We start from the raw sequence: 19,446 nt of genomic DNA, 5'->3' as shown, positions 1-19,446 counted from the left end.
GAAGACCTGGCTAATGATCAACCGCGAGATATTACGGACTTTTCGCGTATTACGCATGACTGTGTGTTTATATCCGCGAACGAAGAGGGATAATAATTTCCTGGCTTTCTCTCTTTTTATCGCATTTATAACGGTTATATAGAGCGGGAATCGCGGCGTAAAGTGATTACGTATCAGGTATATATCGCGCGCGAGCGCGATTTGACGTGAATTTCACTACGCGTTATCGATATATCGTTTAATTGTTTCGATCATGATAATTTTTCCTCCCAAAGTGACGTCGAGGAGACCACTCGTCGTGTCTCGCCGTATTTAATCGCGCTCGCGCCGCGTTGACGTTGGTCGAATCCGTGCGAACCACCTGATCGCTCGCGATCGGCCGAGTGGGCGAAAAGAGGAGGGGGGGAGGTGAGCGGAAGAGGGAGATTCCACGCCGCGGCCTCCTTCGAGGACGCGCGCGCGCGCGCGCGATTTTTCCCGTCGACGAGCGCGATATCGGCGACGATATCACGGGCCGAGGTCCCCTCGGAGTTTGCTTTGGCCTTGCTCGGCTCGAGAATCTCTCGCGGGGAATCGAAACTTGAATAATTTCGATGACTCTCGTAGATTTTGCAAAAGTCTGCGCCGACTGCGGATCCAACTCGCGATAAATCTATCCGTAAACGTGTGCGTGACGTATATTATTTCAGTATTAGCGTTAAAATGGCGATCTGGTTTGTTTCTTTGATCGAGTAAAGAGCTTTCTTTTTTTTTTTGAAATCACATTCTGACGAACGTAATATATACGCGAACGGGGACATTACAACATGTTTCGTCCCGTGACTCATTATTTCTTTTGTAATAAGCGTAACTTGACGATGTCTCACGAGTTGACACGACGAGAAGAAGCTTAATTCGCATTATTCGCGTGGAATTTTATAGTTGCTCCAACTGCAAACGTCTGCATCGCGATCTCGTTGCTATGTTATATGTACGCTATATAACGCGCGAATCAATCCCGGACATGTACAATCGATACGTATCGCTCTCTCGGCGGTGGTTTTGGATTGCGATCCGCAATCCGACAAGAACGGTTGCGCGTGTCTGTCGATGAACAACGTAATCCCGGAAATAACGTCTGCCAAAGTTTTCGGCGTGTCAACGGCGAGAGAGAGAACGATGTGTCGCGCCCGACAAAACTGCAAATATATATCGATAGTCGCGCGAAAGAACGGGGGATCGTGTACCTCGTCGAAAGTTGTACCGCCGATGATGGAAACGCGTGTAAAATGTCCATTCGTTTCAACGGCAGTTAAAATTATAATTTATGAAGTGTTCGGGAGGGAGTTACATAAGTTACTTTGAAGATAATTTGAGAGCGGTTCGAGTGGAATTTTATGGCACAGGACTTTCGAACAAAACTTTTATGACACTTTGTGTGCGCCGACACTTTTAGTACTTCTCATCGAAATTACGCTTTTATAGGAAGGATTTAAAAAACGGTTATTTAAATTGATTTAAGAAAGAGGCGCATTGGTATACCGGAGATTTTGGGGTAAATACCGGACCGGCGACGATAGACGATAGTCGTTAATGTTCTTTCCAATTTTGCGTTAGCTCGAAAAGCGCGCGGACGATCGTTAAAAACTTTGCGCTGTCGGAGCACAAGATGTTCAATGTTGTTGAAACATTATCCTAACCCGCCCTTTTGCGCCCTCCGTCTTCCCTATAAAAGGAAAATCGATTCCTGCAAACTAACTTGTTTTAATTTCGCAATACGGACGAGACGAAGTCCGTATTGGCTCGACGGCGACGAGTGATTCGGTGGAATTTAACTCGCCGAGAGAGGAAGAGAGAGAGAGAGAGAGAGAGAGAAAATCTCAGCCAGCTTCGCTTTTGCGTCACCTTTGACCTGCCGAGCGCGAAACGCCGGACAAGATATCGCTGCGATATTTAAATGCCACGGCGTCGAAATGCGCGGTTTTTGCGTGGCAACGAGCGTAACTCGAATAAGGGCGCAGCTGGTCGGTCAGTTCTTTGACAGTCGCGAGAAACTCCAACTCGCGCAGATATTTATTTCGTATGGTATACACAGGGGAAAGAGAGCCGTTCTCTCGCACGTTGTTGAAGTGTGTCGGTTTACGATAAATCTGAAAACGCTCTGCGAACTCGACACGACGTTCGTTCTTTTTGCTAGAATTCGCAAATATTTGACATGCGCGAATATGGGTTAGTTATTCGTATGTCTGTGGAAAATATTTCTCCCTTCGCTGATTGTACGTCGAGATAATTTCTAGACGATTTTCAAACGCAAGGGCGTATGAGTATTTCTCAAATGGATTTTATTCCTCTCACTAATGTATCATCATTAGTTTAAGCTTATATAGATTAAAACATGTATAATTCTCTTACCACCTAACTTTATGTCATTCCTGCATTTCCATTATAATATCTTGGAAATTAATGTACTTGATAATAATGAGAATGAAGAATTATTAAGATTATAAACACGCCCTCGCAAATAAACATTTAGTGTAAAAGTCAAATCAAGCGAGAGGGAAACAATGAGGAATAATACAAAGTATTGATTTAATCAATTTCAACTTGCAAATAAATTGCAAGACAGCTTTAGGACAGACGTTTCGCACGCAAGTTTCGCTTCTCTTTTCGCTGATTCGATTAACGTGAAAAGGTACAGGTATATATCGTAATACGTCACTCGAAAAGTCGGACGTTCTTTAGCTTCACGCGCACGCAATACGCGGCGTATCTAAATAGTGCGGTAGCTTTCGCGATTTATCACGTCCAGTGGGGCTGCTTAGGGGAAAGAGGAATGGGAGCAGGATGCCATTAAGTGGATTGCACAGTCCACTATCGATTTTCGAGTTATCGCGTTATGCCCACGGCCTGCGAGCCACACGATCTTTCGCGAATCCATATTATATGTTCCTCTCCCGCGTTTGTTCCCGCCAAGTCACCGATAATAAGGTCGATCGGAGTACGAAATGCGAATCTGAGAAACCTCCTCTTCCTCCTCTTCCTCCTCGGTATGCGAAATATTTTCACACGTACTCGTCGAATGCGCTTTGTAAATTGTGCAAAAAAAACAATCATCGAGCGAAATATCTTTCTGAAATATATGTGTCGCGTTGGTATTGATTGCGAGAACAGTCGTTGCCTCGGTGTCTGTCGGGTACTGCCAAGAATAATGAAGATAATTTATGGCCCCGTTAAAGTCGCATTTTCGCAGCACCATACAATGTAGTAAGAGCAGCGCCATAAGAAAGACGATTCTAGAGTCATTTAGGACTTAACAATATGACTCGTAAAATTTCCGTTATTCCTTTTGTGCGGTTCTTTGGTTTCGACGGGTTTCCTAAGATTTTCCGTCCTTCGAAAGATGCTAGATTTTTTCCAAGAATTTGCCGCTAATGAATTTCACTTTCGTCGTCAACGAGTTTTTGCGAATTGAATATACTACTCGCTGTAAATGTACGGCTATCGAGAAAGAGAGAGAGAGAGACCGTCAGATAACGAGACTTGTTAGAGCGCATGATTTTCGATTTTATCGCGAAACACGCGACGCGACGCGAGTCAAGGTATCTTGACTCGCGGTTATTATCGTGTTTGCTGCCCAAGTTAACCCTCCGTCACTCGGTACACAAGGTGTGGAGCTGCCAACCGAGTTTATTCTCACCTCGCGTGAAATACCGGACGCGACGCGACGCTCGGTATTTATGCGATATGCGCGCGCGTTATGAAAAACATAAATACGGCCGGACATTTCTAATCCGGGAGTGGCCGAGAGACCTGAGGGCTCGTCGATTTCCACGATTCGCGATTGACCGTTTTTTCCTCCACGGTACAAATCATAGATCGATTGTGAGAAAGGCGGGCGAATTTTGTCGCGTTAAAATATTTGTAATATCGTAAATTGCTTCGTTACGTACGAAATAACGTTGTCGGTGGCCTGGAACATTTGAAAAGAATTGTCAGTTTGAGATTTCAACTCTTTTACAAAGTTGTGGATATTTTCTTTTCGCACTTTGTAGAGAATATAATGATTGCTCGATAGTACCGCATTCTTCTCGGTACCATGCGGCGTTATGTCCGTTTACATCAAGGACGAAGCGAACGTAACCACGTTTCGATATCCTTTATGCCTCTACCGTTGATGGCTCGATTGGTTAAGCCTGGTTGAAATCTTTCCTTTCAACGAGGAGAAGAAGAAAAATACGTTTGTGTAAAATGATTATGTTTCACACATATTCTTGACAAGTTTAAATTTTTCATTTTACATGTCAATAATAATTTTTAATAGATCAATTCCATAGCGATTTTTAAGTGAAAAGCTTACCAGATAAAAAGTCTTGAGAGGAACAGAAAAGGATGAAAGAAATGTCAAAGAATATAAAACGGTTTTTAGAGAAAGAATAACTTGAATAACATATATAATGACGTGTTTTATGCATTGCAAGATATCTCGATGAAACGGATACATATTCACATTACATTAGTGCGTCTTCCGTGCGTTCAATTTGCGTTGTTATATGTCTATCAATTACGCGGTGAAACTACGCGTACACTACAACTTTGACGTCACCGTTAAGGACTCAAATCACTATAGCGGCGACGACGTATCGCGATCTATGGCAACGGTGTACCTCGTTATCGATTCCCGATACTCATAATGTAATCGATGTCGTCGACGATATTAACTCTTGGGAATGCTTTGTGCACGAATGTCGCGAATTCCTAATTTTTCATCGAAAATCAGACGACATGTTTCCCCCTTTATAAAGGAATTCTCTACTTGAAAATAGAATATCAATGCAAATATATATATATATATATATATTTAATCAATTTATGCGTAGCGTAAAAATTACTACATTATAAAAAAAATAATTTAAAAAAATATATATATGTATATATATTTTTTCAATTGTTTTTTTTTATAATATAATAATTTTTACGATACGCATAAATTGATCAAAGTACCTTTACGGAAGAAACGCGAGATTGAGAATACAAACGGCTTTTTATGCCGCTCTTTGTTCGATGCGGATGCGATAACGTTTCCTGTTATCGATACGTAAGCGCGGGAAATCGTTGACAGATAAAAGTAACATCGCGACGTACATGAGACATCGACTTTCAAACTTTTCTGTCGTCGACGACGATTGTTACGTCTTTGACGGTGAATTTCGATCCGTCAAACATCCAAGGGAATTTACCTCGGAATGAAATCGACAATGTTAACGTAACGGCGAGACGCGCATCGCCCCTACCTCGCCCCGGTCTCTGCCGATATTATGTATTTTTTTTTTTTTTTTTTTTTTTTCTTTCCCACCCTCGGATGGGAGTTCGTTGCTTCGTCCAATAAAATCGTCGATGATAAACGCCATCGAAAATGGCACAACATTGCACGTTCCACATTCCGACGCTCTTCCTACTCACACAGTTGTGTATTAATTACATGGACCGATGATACTTTGCGCAGCGCGCGATAATATAGAATTCTCCGAGGTGGAAAACTTTTTTTCGATATCGTCGGAACATCGGGGTCAGATTGTTGTCGGGGAAAGTAGGTATTACATTACCCTGGTACGCTCGTAGAAAAAAGAAAACTTTTTTTTTTTTTCCTTTTTTCGTTTAATTCACAAAGCGACAACTTTTCGTAATCCAACTTTATCGTTACGATACGATTGGCACGCTCGATTATTCTCTCTTTCGATGTTAAATCATCGAATAAAAAAAAAAAAAAAAAAAAAAAAAAATTCTCTCATGCACGAATATACACGTCAACTCCCCCTCGTTTCATCACGCGGCCGATCTTGCTGCACGCGTGTTACGATGAAACGGACACCCGCGTGTGTAAACGCACTTCCGGTGCTCGAGCTTGCGCGTGAGATATCGCCTTTATACGCATCGGCGATCGTCCCCTCCTCCCTTTTAAAGTAGCGTCTCTCTCTCTCTCTCTCTCTCTCTCGTGTTATGGCGTGCCGGCGTAATATAACTTATATATATATATATATATATGGAAGATCGAACTGGGACGAGACGATGTGTCGTCTCGCGTCTTGCAATTTCGGGATAATTCGAGGTTCGATGCACACGTATATGTACGTCGCGTTGTTCGCGTCCGCGGCCGGAATCCGAATTCGAAAATGGCATCCGGCATCGATCGCCGCGCGACCGGTGTACACTATCGCCCGAAAGTTGAGACAACTTTACAGGGGCGTAGCCATAGCGTGAAGCGAAATTATGCAAAGTACAGCTGTTGGCGGGCTCGTTTCAACTTTTTCGCAGTATGGAAAGACATCGGGAGAACCGGAAACGTACCGCGAATAATTTGGAGAGGAAAAAAAAGGTAGCGAGACGCGAATGGACAAACGGCAAAAACGGTATAAAGCAGTGTGATTTTGGCGACTAAAATTTTTAAATACATATATATATATATATATATATATATAAAAGTAATTATTCATTAATAAGTTTAACGTCACGGTAAAGCGTATATATATGTATATATTGTCATTTCGTAATTATTATTTGATCTAAAAATGCCACGTGTATAATAGAATCAATGGGTGAAATTTCGCATGCGTACGTTATTCGGTATTTAACATTAATTGTACTTTTTCGCGAATGAAATAACAGACCGAACGGCGCGGCGTGGCGTTGACGTGAAAAAAGTGCGCGCATGTTGCCCGATTAATGCGAAACACATGCATCCGTTCTCATTTGCGGCGCTCGCGCTGCTCGCTTCGCCAACGTGTGGGTTAACCTTCGCAGGCTCTCTTCTCTTCTCTCGGCGCGGCCGAGGAAACGAAAACCCGTTAGAAATTGTTCGACGCCGCGCTCGCATGTCGAAGATGCCAACGACGTGCGCGTACATACAATGTTCCGCTATCGGCGTCTCTTTAGCTCTCCTCCTCGGCTAGAGGAGAGGAGTCTACGAATTCTGGGAAGCAATTTTTTTTTTTTCTTTTTTTTTTACATCAAGGAAAACGACAATATTTTAAAAAGGTCTACTCGAAATCAATTAAAGGATATATATAGGCTTTTATTTCGCTCAAGATTCTCGAGAAAAATCGTTTACTTTCAGTAGAATAGTTAATTAACGAGAGACTACGTCCATTCTTCTTGTTACGGAAATGTCAACTTGAAATTAGCCAACGGATCTGCCATTAAGCACCGTGCGGTACATCGTACACATGTACATACACGACGCAAATAAACCTACGTACAGAGAGAGAGAGGGAGAGAGAGAGAGAGAGAGATCCCCTCTTACAGCTCTTGTGTCGTTGAGTTACCCGAAGCGCCCAGACGGCAAACGCGATGAAAGAAGAACGGCAGTGGCGTGAAAGTAAAGAAAGTGGGCCGCTCGAAGTAGTCTTCAACCTAGAAGCGTTGCGGTTCTCTTCCTTCCGTTCAATGTCGTTCGCCGAAACAATTCGATGAGCCTTCTTCACACAATTCTGTCTCGAGTTTGTTGCGTCTCTTGAGCTTTATACATCTCAAAGGTTTAATTAGTCGACGTGCCACGTCATTGGCAGTTCATTATTTATTTATTTTTATTACATTCTCATTATTGTTGATATCTTATGAATCACGTCTATGTTCAAGTTGTGTGATCGAGATTTTATTGTCTGTCTATAATATTGGAAAAACCTCTCGAAGTATATTAATAGCGCGAATCTTTATAAAGATAACGTCAAGAGAGGAATTTTTTGTTTTATTTTATTATTTTATTTATCATAGCTTTCGGAGTTAAATCAGAATTTAATTGTTTAATAATTTTGCTGTGGCCATAAATGGGAAACAAAAATTTTCGAGTAATTTGTTACGCGAATTAAATATAGCGTGAAATTTTTATGGTAATTTTCGCGGAAATTAAACGGTCTGTATAACACGATTATGCAAGTTGAAAATTATCGCAATATTTTAGTCTCCTGAAAAATGTGGAAAAAAAAGGTGCAAGTATTTCTTTTTCGCTTTTCCTCCCTTCGAAAGAGAAAATAAAAAATAGATATTTATATATATATATATATATATATATATATATATATATATTTTTTTTTTTTTTCAACTATCTCGTTTTACATCTAGCGAATTCGCGTTGTTCTCGCAGTTGTTGGAAATAATTAATTCGAAACTCTCCCTAGTTCACATCGCAGCCACGTCTCCAAGTCCTGACGAAGCATTCGCGCATAATTAAAGTCGTTTAAACGGTGCCCTCATGCGCAACGCATTATGCGTCGAAGGGTCAAGTATAAAAGAGGCGTATATATACATATATATGTATATATGTGACGGTGGCGGCGGGTTAATCCTCCGATTCCGTTCGTACGATAAAAGCGAGAAGGGGACTGTCGTTCTGTACGTCGATCGCTCGCTCGTTCGCTTGGCGGAGCGCCTCGCGAGAGGAAAAGACGCGATCGATCACTGGATTAGGAATTATTTATAGGCTGGGGCGAGCGCGCGAGCGCGCGCGCGCGCCAGCCAGCCTGCGACGGAATTTTCGCATTGCTTTACTTTCCGATCGCGCGAGCCTCACTTTTGCCAGAAAAGACAACTCGAGGAACGAACGTCGATCATATTCGCGAAATGCAAGATTAATCGTCAGCTCGTCGCTTTGGATTTTAACTCTTACTCCGTATTGTTATTTTTCGCACCTTCCAACTGTACAGGTGGGTCAGCGTATTTTCGATGAGTTTATTAATATGTAAAAGTGTTTTAAAAAAATCTGAAAAAATCTATACACCTTCTTTGAACATTCTAAATAAAGATTGAAATAATAAATTTTGAAAAATAATTTACTTAAATATATTATTTTATGATTATTTGTTTTCGAGAAATTGAGGTTGTTAGAAAAATCACAGACAAAAATGATCCATCAGGACGGAATAAGAGTTAATTTTAGAAAGTTTTGTTGTCGGAACGATTGTTACGATTTTGGAGCACGGCCAGTATTAATGTCTGCGAATCGAGAATCACGCGCATTCGAGGTACCTAATCGAGAATATTTCGTGTAATCGCGGACAATCGGATCGAGGATCCGCGAGGTTTTTGCGGAAATTAATACGGCGCGGCGGGGAGAATTTTGTTAAAAAAGAAAAAAATCAACCGCGATTGTCAATTTGCATCTCGTATACTCGAGTGTCTTTGTGCATGTCACTGATAATACGATGTAAACACATTTGTTTTGATTCGAGCGCATAAATATATCTCCGAGAGAGATATACGTCTCGCGCGATCTTTGCAAAACATTGCGTGATACTTGTAAAATAAACTTGATTCGTAGCTTAATAGTTTGTACTTTAGGCGTCGAGAAATAGAGAGGCACGTTCCATTTAAACTTTAACGAAACTCGTGAGACGCATTTTTATTCTCCGGGATCGAATGAATTTTTATGAGCTTACCGCTGACTTGTGATCGATATACATACGCTCGATCGTGGATAGCGTATTTTAATGGACGGATAGCGGACGCAGTCGATACAACTTTTCTTTTTTTCTCTCTGTCTCTCTCTCTCTCTCTCTCTCTCTCTCTCTCTCTCTCTCTCTCTTCCTTTTTCTCTTAGAGAGATACAAATATATTATATATGATTTTAAAATGTTTGCTAAAGGGTGGAATAAATCGAAACGAAGATCACATTACGACAATTTTTTTATCGTTCATTTTTTTCTGCTTGTAATGTTGTAATTTTTTGGTACTAATTTATATTATAATTTAATAGCTGCGATATTGCAACAGCTCATTTTGATAGTATTGTCAAAATTAGGAGGACGATATTTGGATAGATGAGGTGAGATGTATAAGATACACGTGTCTCGTTGATAAGAGAGACGAAAATATCGCTTTTGCCGCGTAAACGCGATCGCAAAATGTTTGGCAATCATTGTTTTGCACTCGAGCGGAATCATTAGCTTGGATTAGTTGGCACGGGTCCATCATGACGAACGAACGGATCGACTTACCGATCCCTCACCCGGTATCTCACCCGATATTAAAGCGCGAAAAATCACGATCTCCTCCTTCCTCCTATTCGTATTCGATTCTACGAAAAATGCATATGACGGAGCTGTACACGTGATATTAATAACAGTGATCGTTCTTCAGGATGACATCATGACGGTTCGCGATTGACACTGAACTTACGGAGGCTGCGCGCGCTCGTTTTCAATCAACAACACGCTTTTTTTTCCGCGTCGCGCTAAATCGTCAATATTATTCAAAGTCAAGTTTTCATCACGTTTCGATGGACAGTTTGAACAGTCCGACAATAATAGTATACCGTCGAGCACACGTACGTTGCGTTGCAAACTGTAAATATTCAGCAATCAAAAACAAAGTTTTACTTTGAAAGATGCTACGGTTGTAATGTTTCAAAATACCGTCAAAGCAGAAAGAGAGAGAATGTATGAAGTATATGTTACTGAATTACCGTTTCATTGAAAGAGACAGCGTTGAAAAAGGCATATAGACATCGGCTCGCGATATTGCAAACCGCAATATGGTCCAAGCTATTCGGATGCAAAACATTTTCGGCAAAAACCATTGGATCAATTTCGTAAAATCACGTCCGATTCTACAAACGGTCGCGGATGATGACGCGCTTATTATACGTTTTTCAATTATGTCACAAAATTGCAAATCTACACACGCTCGTCGCGGAAGAGGGGGGAAAGTACAAAAGTTACATTTGTACAACGTTATATATATATGACGGCACTGATTAGAGAGAGAAAGCCGCTCGTAAAGACTGCGTAAGGAACGAGAGGGCAGGAAGGAAGATGGTCTCCCAGCGTGGGCAAAAGAGTGTCCCGACCCAGAGACGACCCATCGCGATCGATAAAAAGGTGTTCCGTAACTTGTTTTATCGCGTGCACCATGTTCTTGGCTCTCTCATTTATCGCGAGTGCGCATCCGAGAGAAGGAGAGATGATACGTACTTCTCTCCCTCTCTCTCTCTATCTCTCTCGCACGGCAGAGTCGAGAGAGAGAGTAAATAAAGAGAGGAGCGCGGACGTAACGAATGGAAAATTAACAAAATTATTTTCCCACCAATTTTTCACTCTGAATGATCGTTGAAGGAGGAATGCGAGAACAGCGATTCACGCGCGAATAGGATACGATGGCCATAGGCTATAAATTTTTCAATAATCGCTACATAGTGCGCCTTTTTAATCATTATCAAAGATAATCGATATTCACAACGATATTGTGTATCTTACATCATACTTTTACTTTTGACTACCTGCAAAGTTTTTTATTTGTCCACTAAAAACTGTTAACGTCGAATATAAATGATAGTTGAGCTATCGTAATCGACGTTGGACATATTATAAAGATATGTAAATTGTTACATGACCTATAATTTTTATTTTCGTTTTCACTATCTTTTTTTTATAAATATTATAGCCATCTTTTCCTTAAAAGTTGGGTAAGATGCCCAATGCTTGTGTTGTACTATTTTGATAATATAAAAATTCTATTAAATATTTTCCTTTTAATTTCGATAATATTACGTAATTTAAACTTCTTAAGTGAAGATAATATGTCAAACAGTGTTAAAAAATAACAAAATTAAAGTATGTTCTTGCATTTTAAAAAACCATGGCCATCTTACTCGAGTTTACCTTATTGTAACAAGTGTGCGATAACGATGTCATTATTCGCACGAGCAGCGCGAATTTACATCAGCACGCGACTTCTTCGCGAGATTGTAAAACAATCGGTGTAAATGCCAGGAGAGCGATGTTCATCGGCCTAATCAAGAGGAATGCGAAACTGGAAACGCGATGCGCTTATACATATATATATATATATATATATATATATACTTACGTTATCGGAAATCCCCCGGAAACATTGGGTGTAAATCCGCGATCGTAGATTTATGCGTCTGCGAAATGAAGCGAACGCGTTATTGGCAACAAACTGCAATTTATCGATCGGCTAAAGTATCCGCGAGAGTTTATCCCAACTATTCGCAATCAGAAATCCGCGAATTGTTTCAAACAATGAACGAAATGTCTCGAAGCGCATTGCCTTATGCATGTAGGTACATACACATACATGTACCGGGTGTCTCTTATACCGGTCGAAGCGTTAACGCTCGCGTCCTTATGCAAATCCACCACGGCCTCTATCTCGCGGATATATAGACTCTTCATACGTCAGTCGCGTGACGCGAAGCTACCATACATACATACATACGTAGAATTTGTGTTTGCACATGACGTATCGCGTATCCGAGGTATAATACATGTACGTCGTATGTCCCGCGCACGGTGGCAAATACTGCCGCTGATAAGATTACGATAATGGTAATCTTGGTTGCGAGCCTTTTAAAGCGATAACTCGATTTGTAAAAGGAAAATTGCGCACGTGTGTTTTTTTTTTTTTTTTTTTTTTTTTTTTTTTTTAAAGACCATTAAAGTCATATATAATGTGTGTATATCGCACGACAATTATTATCCTTTTTTTAAACTTCAGCGAGCTTCTTATGTACTTAGTCTTTTTTTTTTTTTTTTTTTTTAAACCTTACGTTCAACACATTGAAAGGGAAAATGATCACGATGCACAGCTAATTTTCATTGACGGAGATGTAATTTACTCTGCTAACACAACTCGGCTTCGTAATGCATACTCTCCACGATAATAGAGCGGGAATCCGATATAATTATTTCGTTAATCGCGCGCGGCATTTGTAGAGTCATATCCGCGATCGTAAAACGGCATTCAGCATCTGACCGCAGGCAAATAATGTCTTTATATTGAATATCGAGAAAGTCGGGGAAAAAAAACCTTGGCGCTAATCTCAACCACGTGCGCGCGCGCGCACGCGGACGCACACGCACATTCGGCTCGTTAGGTACGCACGTGCGCATATTTAACGCACGATAGCCGCCGTGTTTCAGAAGGTGATTAACCTGCCGATTAGTGGTGCGTGCAACGTTTACACATTTCGAGAGTCGTTCTTTCATGTCGGTGTAGCCGAAAAAAATAATTCACATCGAAACGATAGCATATAAATTTTTTAGTTTATAAAGATTTTTCGAATTCGAATAAAGGTACGCGTTAAAACGTAGAACAATCGTCGAGGGAAAGGTGAAAAATTATTTCTGATTAACATTTATATATACTTAATATAAATATATGACAATCTCACGGTACATGTATGTACATGTATAGCGATAAATAAAATAGACAGCAAATACAAACGGTGTAAACTTATCTAAGATGATAAATTACGACGCGTTAAGCAACGCTGTAGCGAGCGATAAACGCGTTCATTGTTACGTTCGCAAGCCCGAGTATATACCTTGGAACTGCCATATATTCGTGCGTAATGAGTAATGACGCGTAGTTATCGCGCTTTTGCGTGTTTAAAAAAAAAAAAAAAAAAAAAAAAACAACACGCGAATATAACTGAAACATAATTATCAAACTTGTTTCGTCGGTCTCGAGTTGAGAGAATAATTTCGCGCGCGCATAAATATATTTATTTACAGCGTATAATTCACCCGATACCGGCCATATTTAAATTACACGGAATAGAAAGTCTAGAAAAGTATACTCGGAAACCGAGTTCTTACTTCGAACTTGCAATTTTAGCGCGAAAAGGATGACGAAGCATCTCGTAGAATTTGGTGCCAGGCGGAAACATGGTCTATCATGTCAACATATGGAGCTTCCGAGCCAGTTTACCAGACACCCACACCCACGTACATTTCTGTTTTCCGTTATTCTTAGAAAAATCGAAGCATCCTTCGAATCCATAGCGAAGTAGACATTGTAAAATAACTCGTTTAATAAGAAATGAAAGGGAGAACGATAGCAAGACGGAAATAAAATATACGATAATAAAACGGATGGATAAATAGAGTAATTTGCCAATATATATATATATATATATATATATGAAATGTATATAATGATGATCTTGAAAGAGTCGGCGTATTAGCGATAATAATTAAATCGATATGGCTAGTTGCATATATGCGTTAATACATATCCTGTAATATTTACAATGAGCTTTCAGAGACGCGCCCTTTAAGTAACACAGCCCTGAACCTCTCTACCTTGACAGCGCGCGCGGGGAGGGGGGGGGGACACTATTTAACGACGTACTAAACTGCGACGCGCTCAGTGAGCGCCAACGTAGCGGCGCTGTAGGACACGCGTAAAGGGGGGAGGAGACACTTGGTTCGCTCGCGTGTGCTGTTACTGCTCGCGCCTCGTCATAAATTTAGCGCACTGATCTCATTCCGCGGTGAATCCGCCGACGAAAATAGCAGCGGCCGCCAACGCCGCGCACGCGCCTCTCGGCGCGCGTCTCTTCAGCCCCCGGAATGCGCGAGCGTGATGTCGCGTCCCGGAGGGAAGGGGGGCGAGTTCGCCCTCTCCAACCACCACCCCCGCGCGAGCATCTCGTGGGCGGAGGCGCGCCGCGGAGCGGAGAGGAGATCCCGCCGCATAAAGGCCGATGACTCTTTGTTTTGGGAGACCAGCGTGCGCGCGCGCGGGCGCTCTCGGATCCGGCGCGGCGCCCGCTTTTCTGTCACTGACCTTCCGCGAGTAGAGCCGCGCGCGGCACGCGATAGGACGATTCCTCCTGCCTGCGTCCCGGAGCCGCGTGCACGTTGCTCGCGGAGAGATGTCCCGTTAACAGCGACTTTGGTGATTAGCGCGTCTTGGCTGCCCCCTCTCTTTTCATTCGGACAGCCTGATGTGATTTTTGCGCCGCATCAGACATGTAAAAAAAAAAAAACTTATAGCGTAATGTGTGATACATACATACATATACACATATATGTATATTCTGTCTGTTCTTTATGCCTTTTGAATACATTTGCCACGTACGTTCCGCTTTCAAACCGGTCGATGTCGCAAACAATGATGATGACGACACGTCTCGCCTTTGGAGGAAAATTTGTTTTTCAGTATCTTGTTTGAACAAAACTCGATTCCTTGAAAATGATCGTCTCCCCCCCCCCCCCCCTCCCCCAAGGTTTGAATACATTAATATTAAACATTAAATATCCTTTTTTTTATATCGCTATTTTTATTATCAGTATATGAATAAAAGTATTAATTTCTCCTCTCATTGAAAGAAGAGAAAGAGATAAAATAAATACCTGAGCTCTTTTTTTTTTTTTTTTTTATCGCATTGTAGATATAAAACTCTTTGTATCTTGGGGTCAAATACCGTACGCGCGTTAGAGGAAACGACGCGTTAGAGGAAAATCCGGATGTGTAAAGGATGAGAATGAAGCGCTTAGAGGCAATAATTGGAGGCGGTCGTCATCGAGTCGCGTGACAAACCAAGCGAGCATAAAGACGCTCTCACGCACTGCGTGGCACAGATCCAGAGGCAGTCTCGCGAGCTGTATTCAAAGTACGCTATTCGGTTTTACGAGCCACGATAATACGGCGTGCTGTATCAGGGACGGGTAACGCGACTAGATAGATAGATTGAAGACGTAAACGCGTCGGAATAATTACCAGCGTTTTACGACGATTACGTCATCGATTGTGCGTGTAAACGCGATGACACACTTCTTCGCGGAAATTTGTCGTTCTTAGAGCGTCATTGCTGACGTCTTTGGTCTGTGTTTCCTGATTCTTCGAGATTGCGTGTAATGTCCAATTATTATACACAGGATGCTCCGAATAGAATGGGTCAATTTGTTTAAATTAAGAAAATTAATGCTTCTGAATACTAGAGGGAGTATCAGTGATATACATATATGACAGAAATAGTAAAGATCAAAGAGTCACGATAAACTAAATTGCGAAAATAAATAATCAATTATCAATTTAATTAACGGTGAAGATTAAAGATAAGATAATTTTCCGATTTTGTTAAGAAAATATTTAAGTATTCGAGTATTCAATTATAATTGATAGAGTTATAATATATAATTATATATATTGTGTGTGTATATATATATATATATATATATATATATATATATATATATATATAAAAGTAATGTTCTACACTCAAAAAAATAATCTAGCAACTTGAACAAAAATTTTCTAGGTGTGAAAAATTAACTGAAATAAATAAATGATTAGTAAATACTGTAATCCTGCACATGTTTTGTACTTATCAATTTAAATGACAGAGACAGAATTTATATATCTGTATTATTAGTGTAATTTAGACGGAAAATTTTTTTCTCGTGTCTATCTTTAAGGCCTATTGTCAAGGACAATTATATTTGTGATTAATATTTGACAATGGAATCTAAATTTTTTAGAGATATCGCTGCTATAAATTCTATACGTGACAAACAATATTCCAACAGATAGAAAAAATATCAATAAATTTTAATTGAGACATCTAGAAATTTATTTACATTAGCAAAATATTTTTTGGAGTGTAGAGCAGAGGATCGTGGAATTATATATGCATTCTGCCGAGCTCTAAACGAGGTCAACGAAGGACTTCGTTTAGCTCTCGCGCGCGCACACGCAGGTGTGTGGTTATAATTTAATGAATGCATGATTTAATTAGTCGTAATGCGCGGCTACGCTCGCGCTTTTGTCACGGCATGTTTAACGATCTTGATGAAGATTATGCGGAAAAAGGAGTTTTCATGTTACAAAGATAATACCTTTATACCTTTATTGTGACACTGGATACATGCAAACGCTTGATTTTACGTTAATTTATCATATCGAAAATAATTCACAGGCAACGTTAAATAATAGTAATAACAAATTCACGCGATAACGACGATTTTGAGATTAATCAGGAAAAAAAAAACCGTACAGTAAAGGGTTTGAAAAAAATGAGCACGAGCACGAACAAACTACTAACTGGCCAAAGAGTTTATATCCCACTTATTGGAGAGCTTGCTCACATAAAACTCCAACTTTTCGCGAGCAACTGACTAGAAAAGGGAGCGAAATTACCAACTAAGAATTACGTCACGCGTTCAGAATATATGAGGAAAAAGAGAGCCGTATGATAAGACTAGAGATCGCTAGAAAAAAAAAATCTACAAGTACAAATAAGTTTGTCGGATATTAATACAAAATAATGTTTAAATTAATAAAACGCTTGTAGATTTATTTTTTGATAAGATTATTATTTTCGATCCTTTATAATCTCTCGAAATTGCACATTATAACGTATTTGGCAGCTGAAAAGCCTTTCTAAAACTACGTAAATTAGAAAGACCTATCAGCAGTGTCCCAACCCAAAGGATCAAGGAGGAATCAATATTTACGTCAGCTTGTGTGTGAGTGCGTTATCTTACGAGGAAGTCACGGCATTTGGAAATATATTGCGCTGTTCTCTAATTTATCAAGCCGTTTCGACATAGTTTGTGTGTTTCGGCATTGCAAAACTCTGCTTAATCACGCGATATCGCGTTTAAAACGCAGACAGATGCCGCTTGTCGAATCGTAAAAGGGTTACGTGCGGGGGCTTTTGTTTCTACGCAGCTCTCGTTCGCGCGTGTAACGTTGATTCGTTTTCGCGTAATTTTTTTTTTTTTTCTTTTCCCGTACGAAATGCAAAGGAGATTTTCGAAACACGTGCCAGCTGTTTCGCGGCTCTTCGCATGGAATATCAAAGAGATGCCAATATTCGACGGTACCTATCGTTGTCGCCGCAATTATCTTAAACGCGCGAAAGAATCCCTCTCTCGCGCACGCGTTATCAGCATTACGGTCAATTACGCCGCGTAATTGGCCGCAAAAGCTGTAATTGACGATCATTAATCCGAAGATCTGTCGAGAATCACCGACAACAATAGTCCGGGGAGATACGCGGTCCGTGTAATTTGCCGTACGATCGATCGGGATGCCGATAGACAGACGAAAAAGCAAACCCTCCCTCTCTCGTGTGCGCGCGCGCTCGCGCTCGTATACATGGACACGCATGCAGCAGATTGAAACGCACGTCACGCGGATAATACGCGAATCGAGCATGTGCCACCGCCGGGCCGCGCTCTGACTATCGATATGGGTCTGATTGTGCGAGATAGCCTGGCCCCGATATACCCGACTATATATGTATATGTATATGTATTATATATATATATATATATATATATATATATATATATATACACATATATACGTGAATACTAGGTGTATGGGGGCGCGGACTGTCGACCATCGGCGCGTTCGTAGAAATGCGATGACACGCGCCGCCAGTAGATGGGAATCGAATAAAACGCTCATGGTTATGCTATTGCTACGCGGAACAAAGAACCCGTTTAACGCCTCTCGCCGAGAATGGGGAACGATCTCGGTTTTAACTGTTCACGCTATGCGAATGACTCTTTCGATTGCCCCGAGGTAATTGAATCGATCATTTTTCGGGAATTTTCGTTGCCTCGAATCCCGCGGTTTTCTCGCGTCCAAGCGTGAGAAAAACATTCGCAAACATTAATTGCAACCGTGTATAGAATATTCTATTTTATCGTTTTATTTTACTATTCTTGCCCTCAAACTAATTAAATTAAAGAAAAAAAAATTACTTGTGTAAATGAAAATAAAATTTTGACAGCTTTAGAATCGAAAGGATTTCCAGCGATGTTAGATAAATGAGGATGCTTAGAGGACCAGCTTAGTATCGTTTAACACGAATTGGATAACTCGCAATCAGCAACGCTGAAAAAAACTCTGCTTTTCTTTTTTAAATTGAACACTTTGATCATGAATCTAAACAGAGAAAGCTGTGGTACCGACGTTAAAAATAGGAGTTTCTATTATATCCGTTCCATATACAGAACACTGTATGAATATTTTAGAAATAAGTTGAAAATAGATCTTTACTGAACTTCGGCAGACGATCTAAAATTCTAGCGACGTCGTCGATAAGAGACTCGACCGTCGATGGTTAGAGCGAGCTTTGTTTCTCGACCTGCATTATCTATAATAGCTGACTCGACTGTGACCCAGAAAGAGACAGAGACAGAGAGAGACAGAGAGAGAGAGAGAGAGAGAGAGAGAGAGAGAGAGAGAGAGAGAGAGTCGCTCTAACCAGAGTTAGTTAACTGCGTAAAAGTTAAAACAGGTCGATAAGAAACTACTCGTGGGCTTCCACGACCTCTTTAACCAGCCAAGTCCCAAGCAGAATTACAACTTTGGAGCTTAGAACGAAATTACACGTTTTATACACGATCAACTTTCCATAGTTGGTTTTGTATTATTATACCAACTAATTCCTTCCAACAACTAAAAACTCAATTTTTTTAAATTGTCATTCTTTTTTTTTTTTTTTTTTTTTTTTTTTCTTTAATAAAATATCTCGATGGGAGGGACGAAACTCGCGCGGCGCTTTGTACTCTGTTGTTTGTACAAAGGGCTGATTTTTGAAAATTTCCTGGCTTTTTCTCTCGCTGCTTTATGCTTTACGTCCTCCTGGGGCAATACAGGCATGGCAACAAGGCGAACAACGACGCCGGCGTCTACCCGACCAGCTGGTGG

The 19,446-nt window shown here is 40.7% G+C and overlaps 1 protein-coding gene across 4 annotated transcripts in view; it reads left to right on the top strand.

Moving 5' to 3' along the window:
• LOC140667852 (uncharacterized) overlaps positions 1–19,446 on the top strand; it is a 133,658-nt gene that overhangs the window by 95,634 nt on the left and 18,578 nt on the right. Inside the window, exon 1 of one of the 4 annotated variants that reach the window (XM_072896138.1) lies at positions 12,437–14,749. The exons of the other annotated variants lie outside the window; for them this stretch is intronic. Within the exon in view, the coding sequence (XP_072752239.1) occupies positions 14,359–14,749 (391 nt within the window). The 5' untranslated portion in view covers positions 12,437–14,358. Of the gene's footprint in view, positions 1–12,436; positions 14,750–19,446 lie in introns of those variants that run through there. 4 annotated transcript variants of the gene reach the window in all.

This window comes from Anoplolepis gracilipes, chromosome 7 (assembly GCF_047496725.1).
Source record: "Anoplolepis gracilipes chromosome 7, ASM4749672v1, whole genome shotgun sequence".
NCBI classification, from domain to species: Eukaryota; Metazoa; Arthropoda; class Insecta; order Hymenoptera; family Formicidae; genus Anoplolepis; species Anoplolepis gracilipes.
The sequence above is the reverse complement of the archived record's forward strand: the minus strand, read 5'-3'. Positions and strand labels throughout refer to the sequence as shown.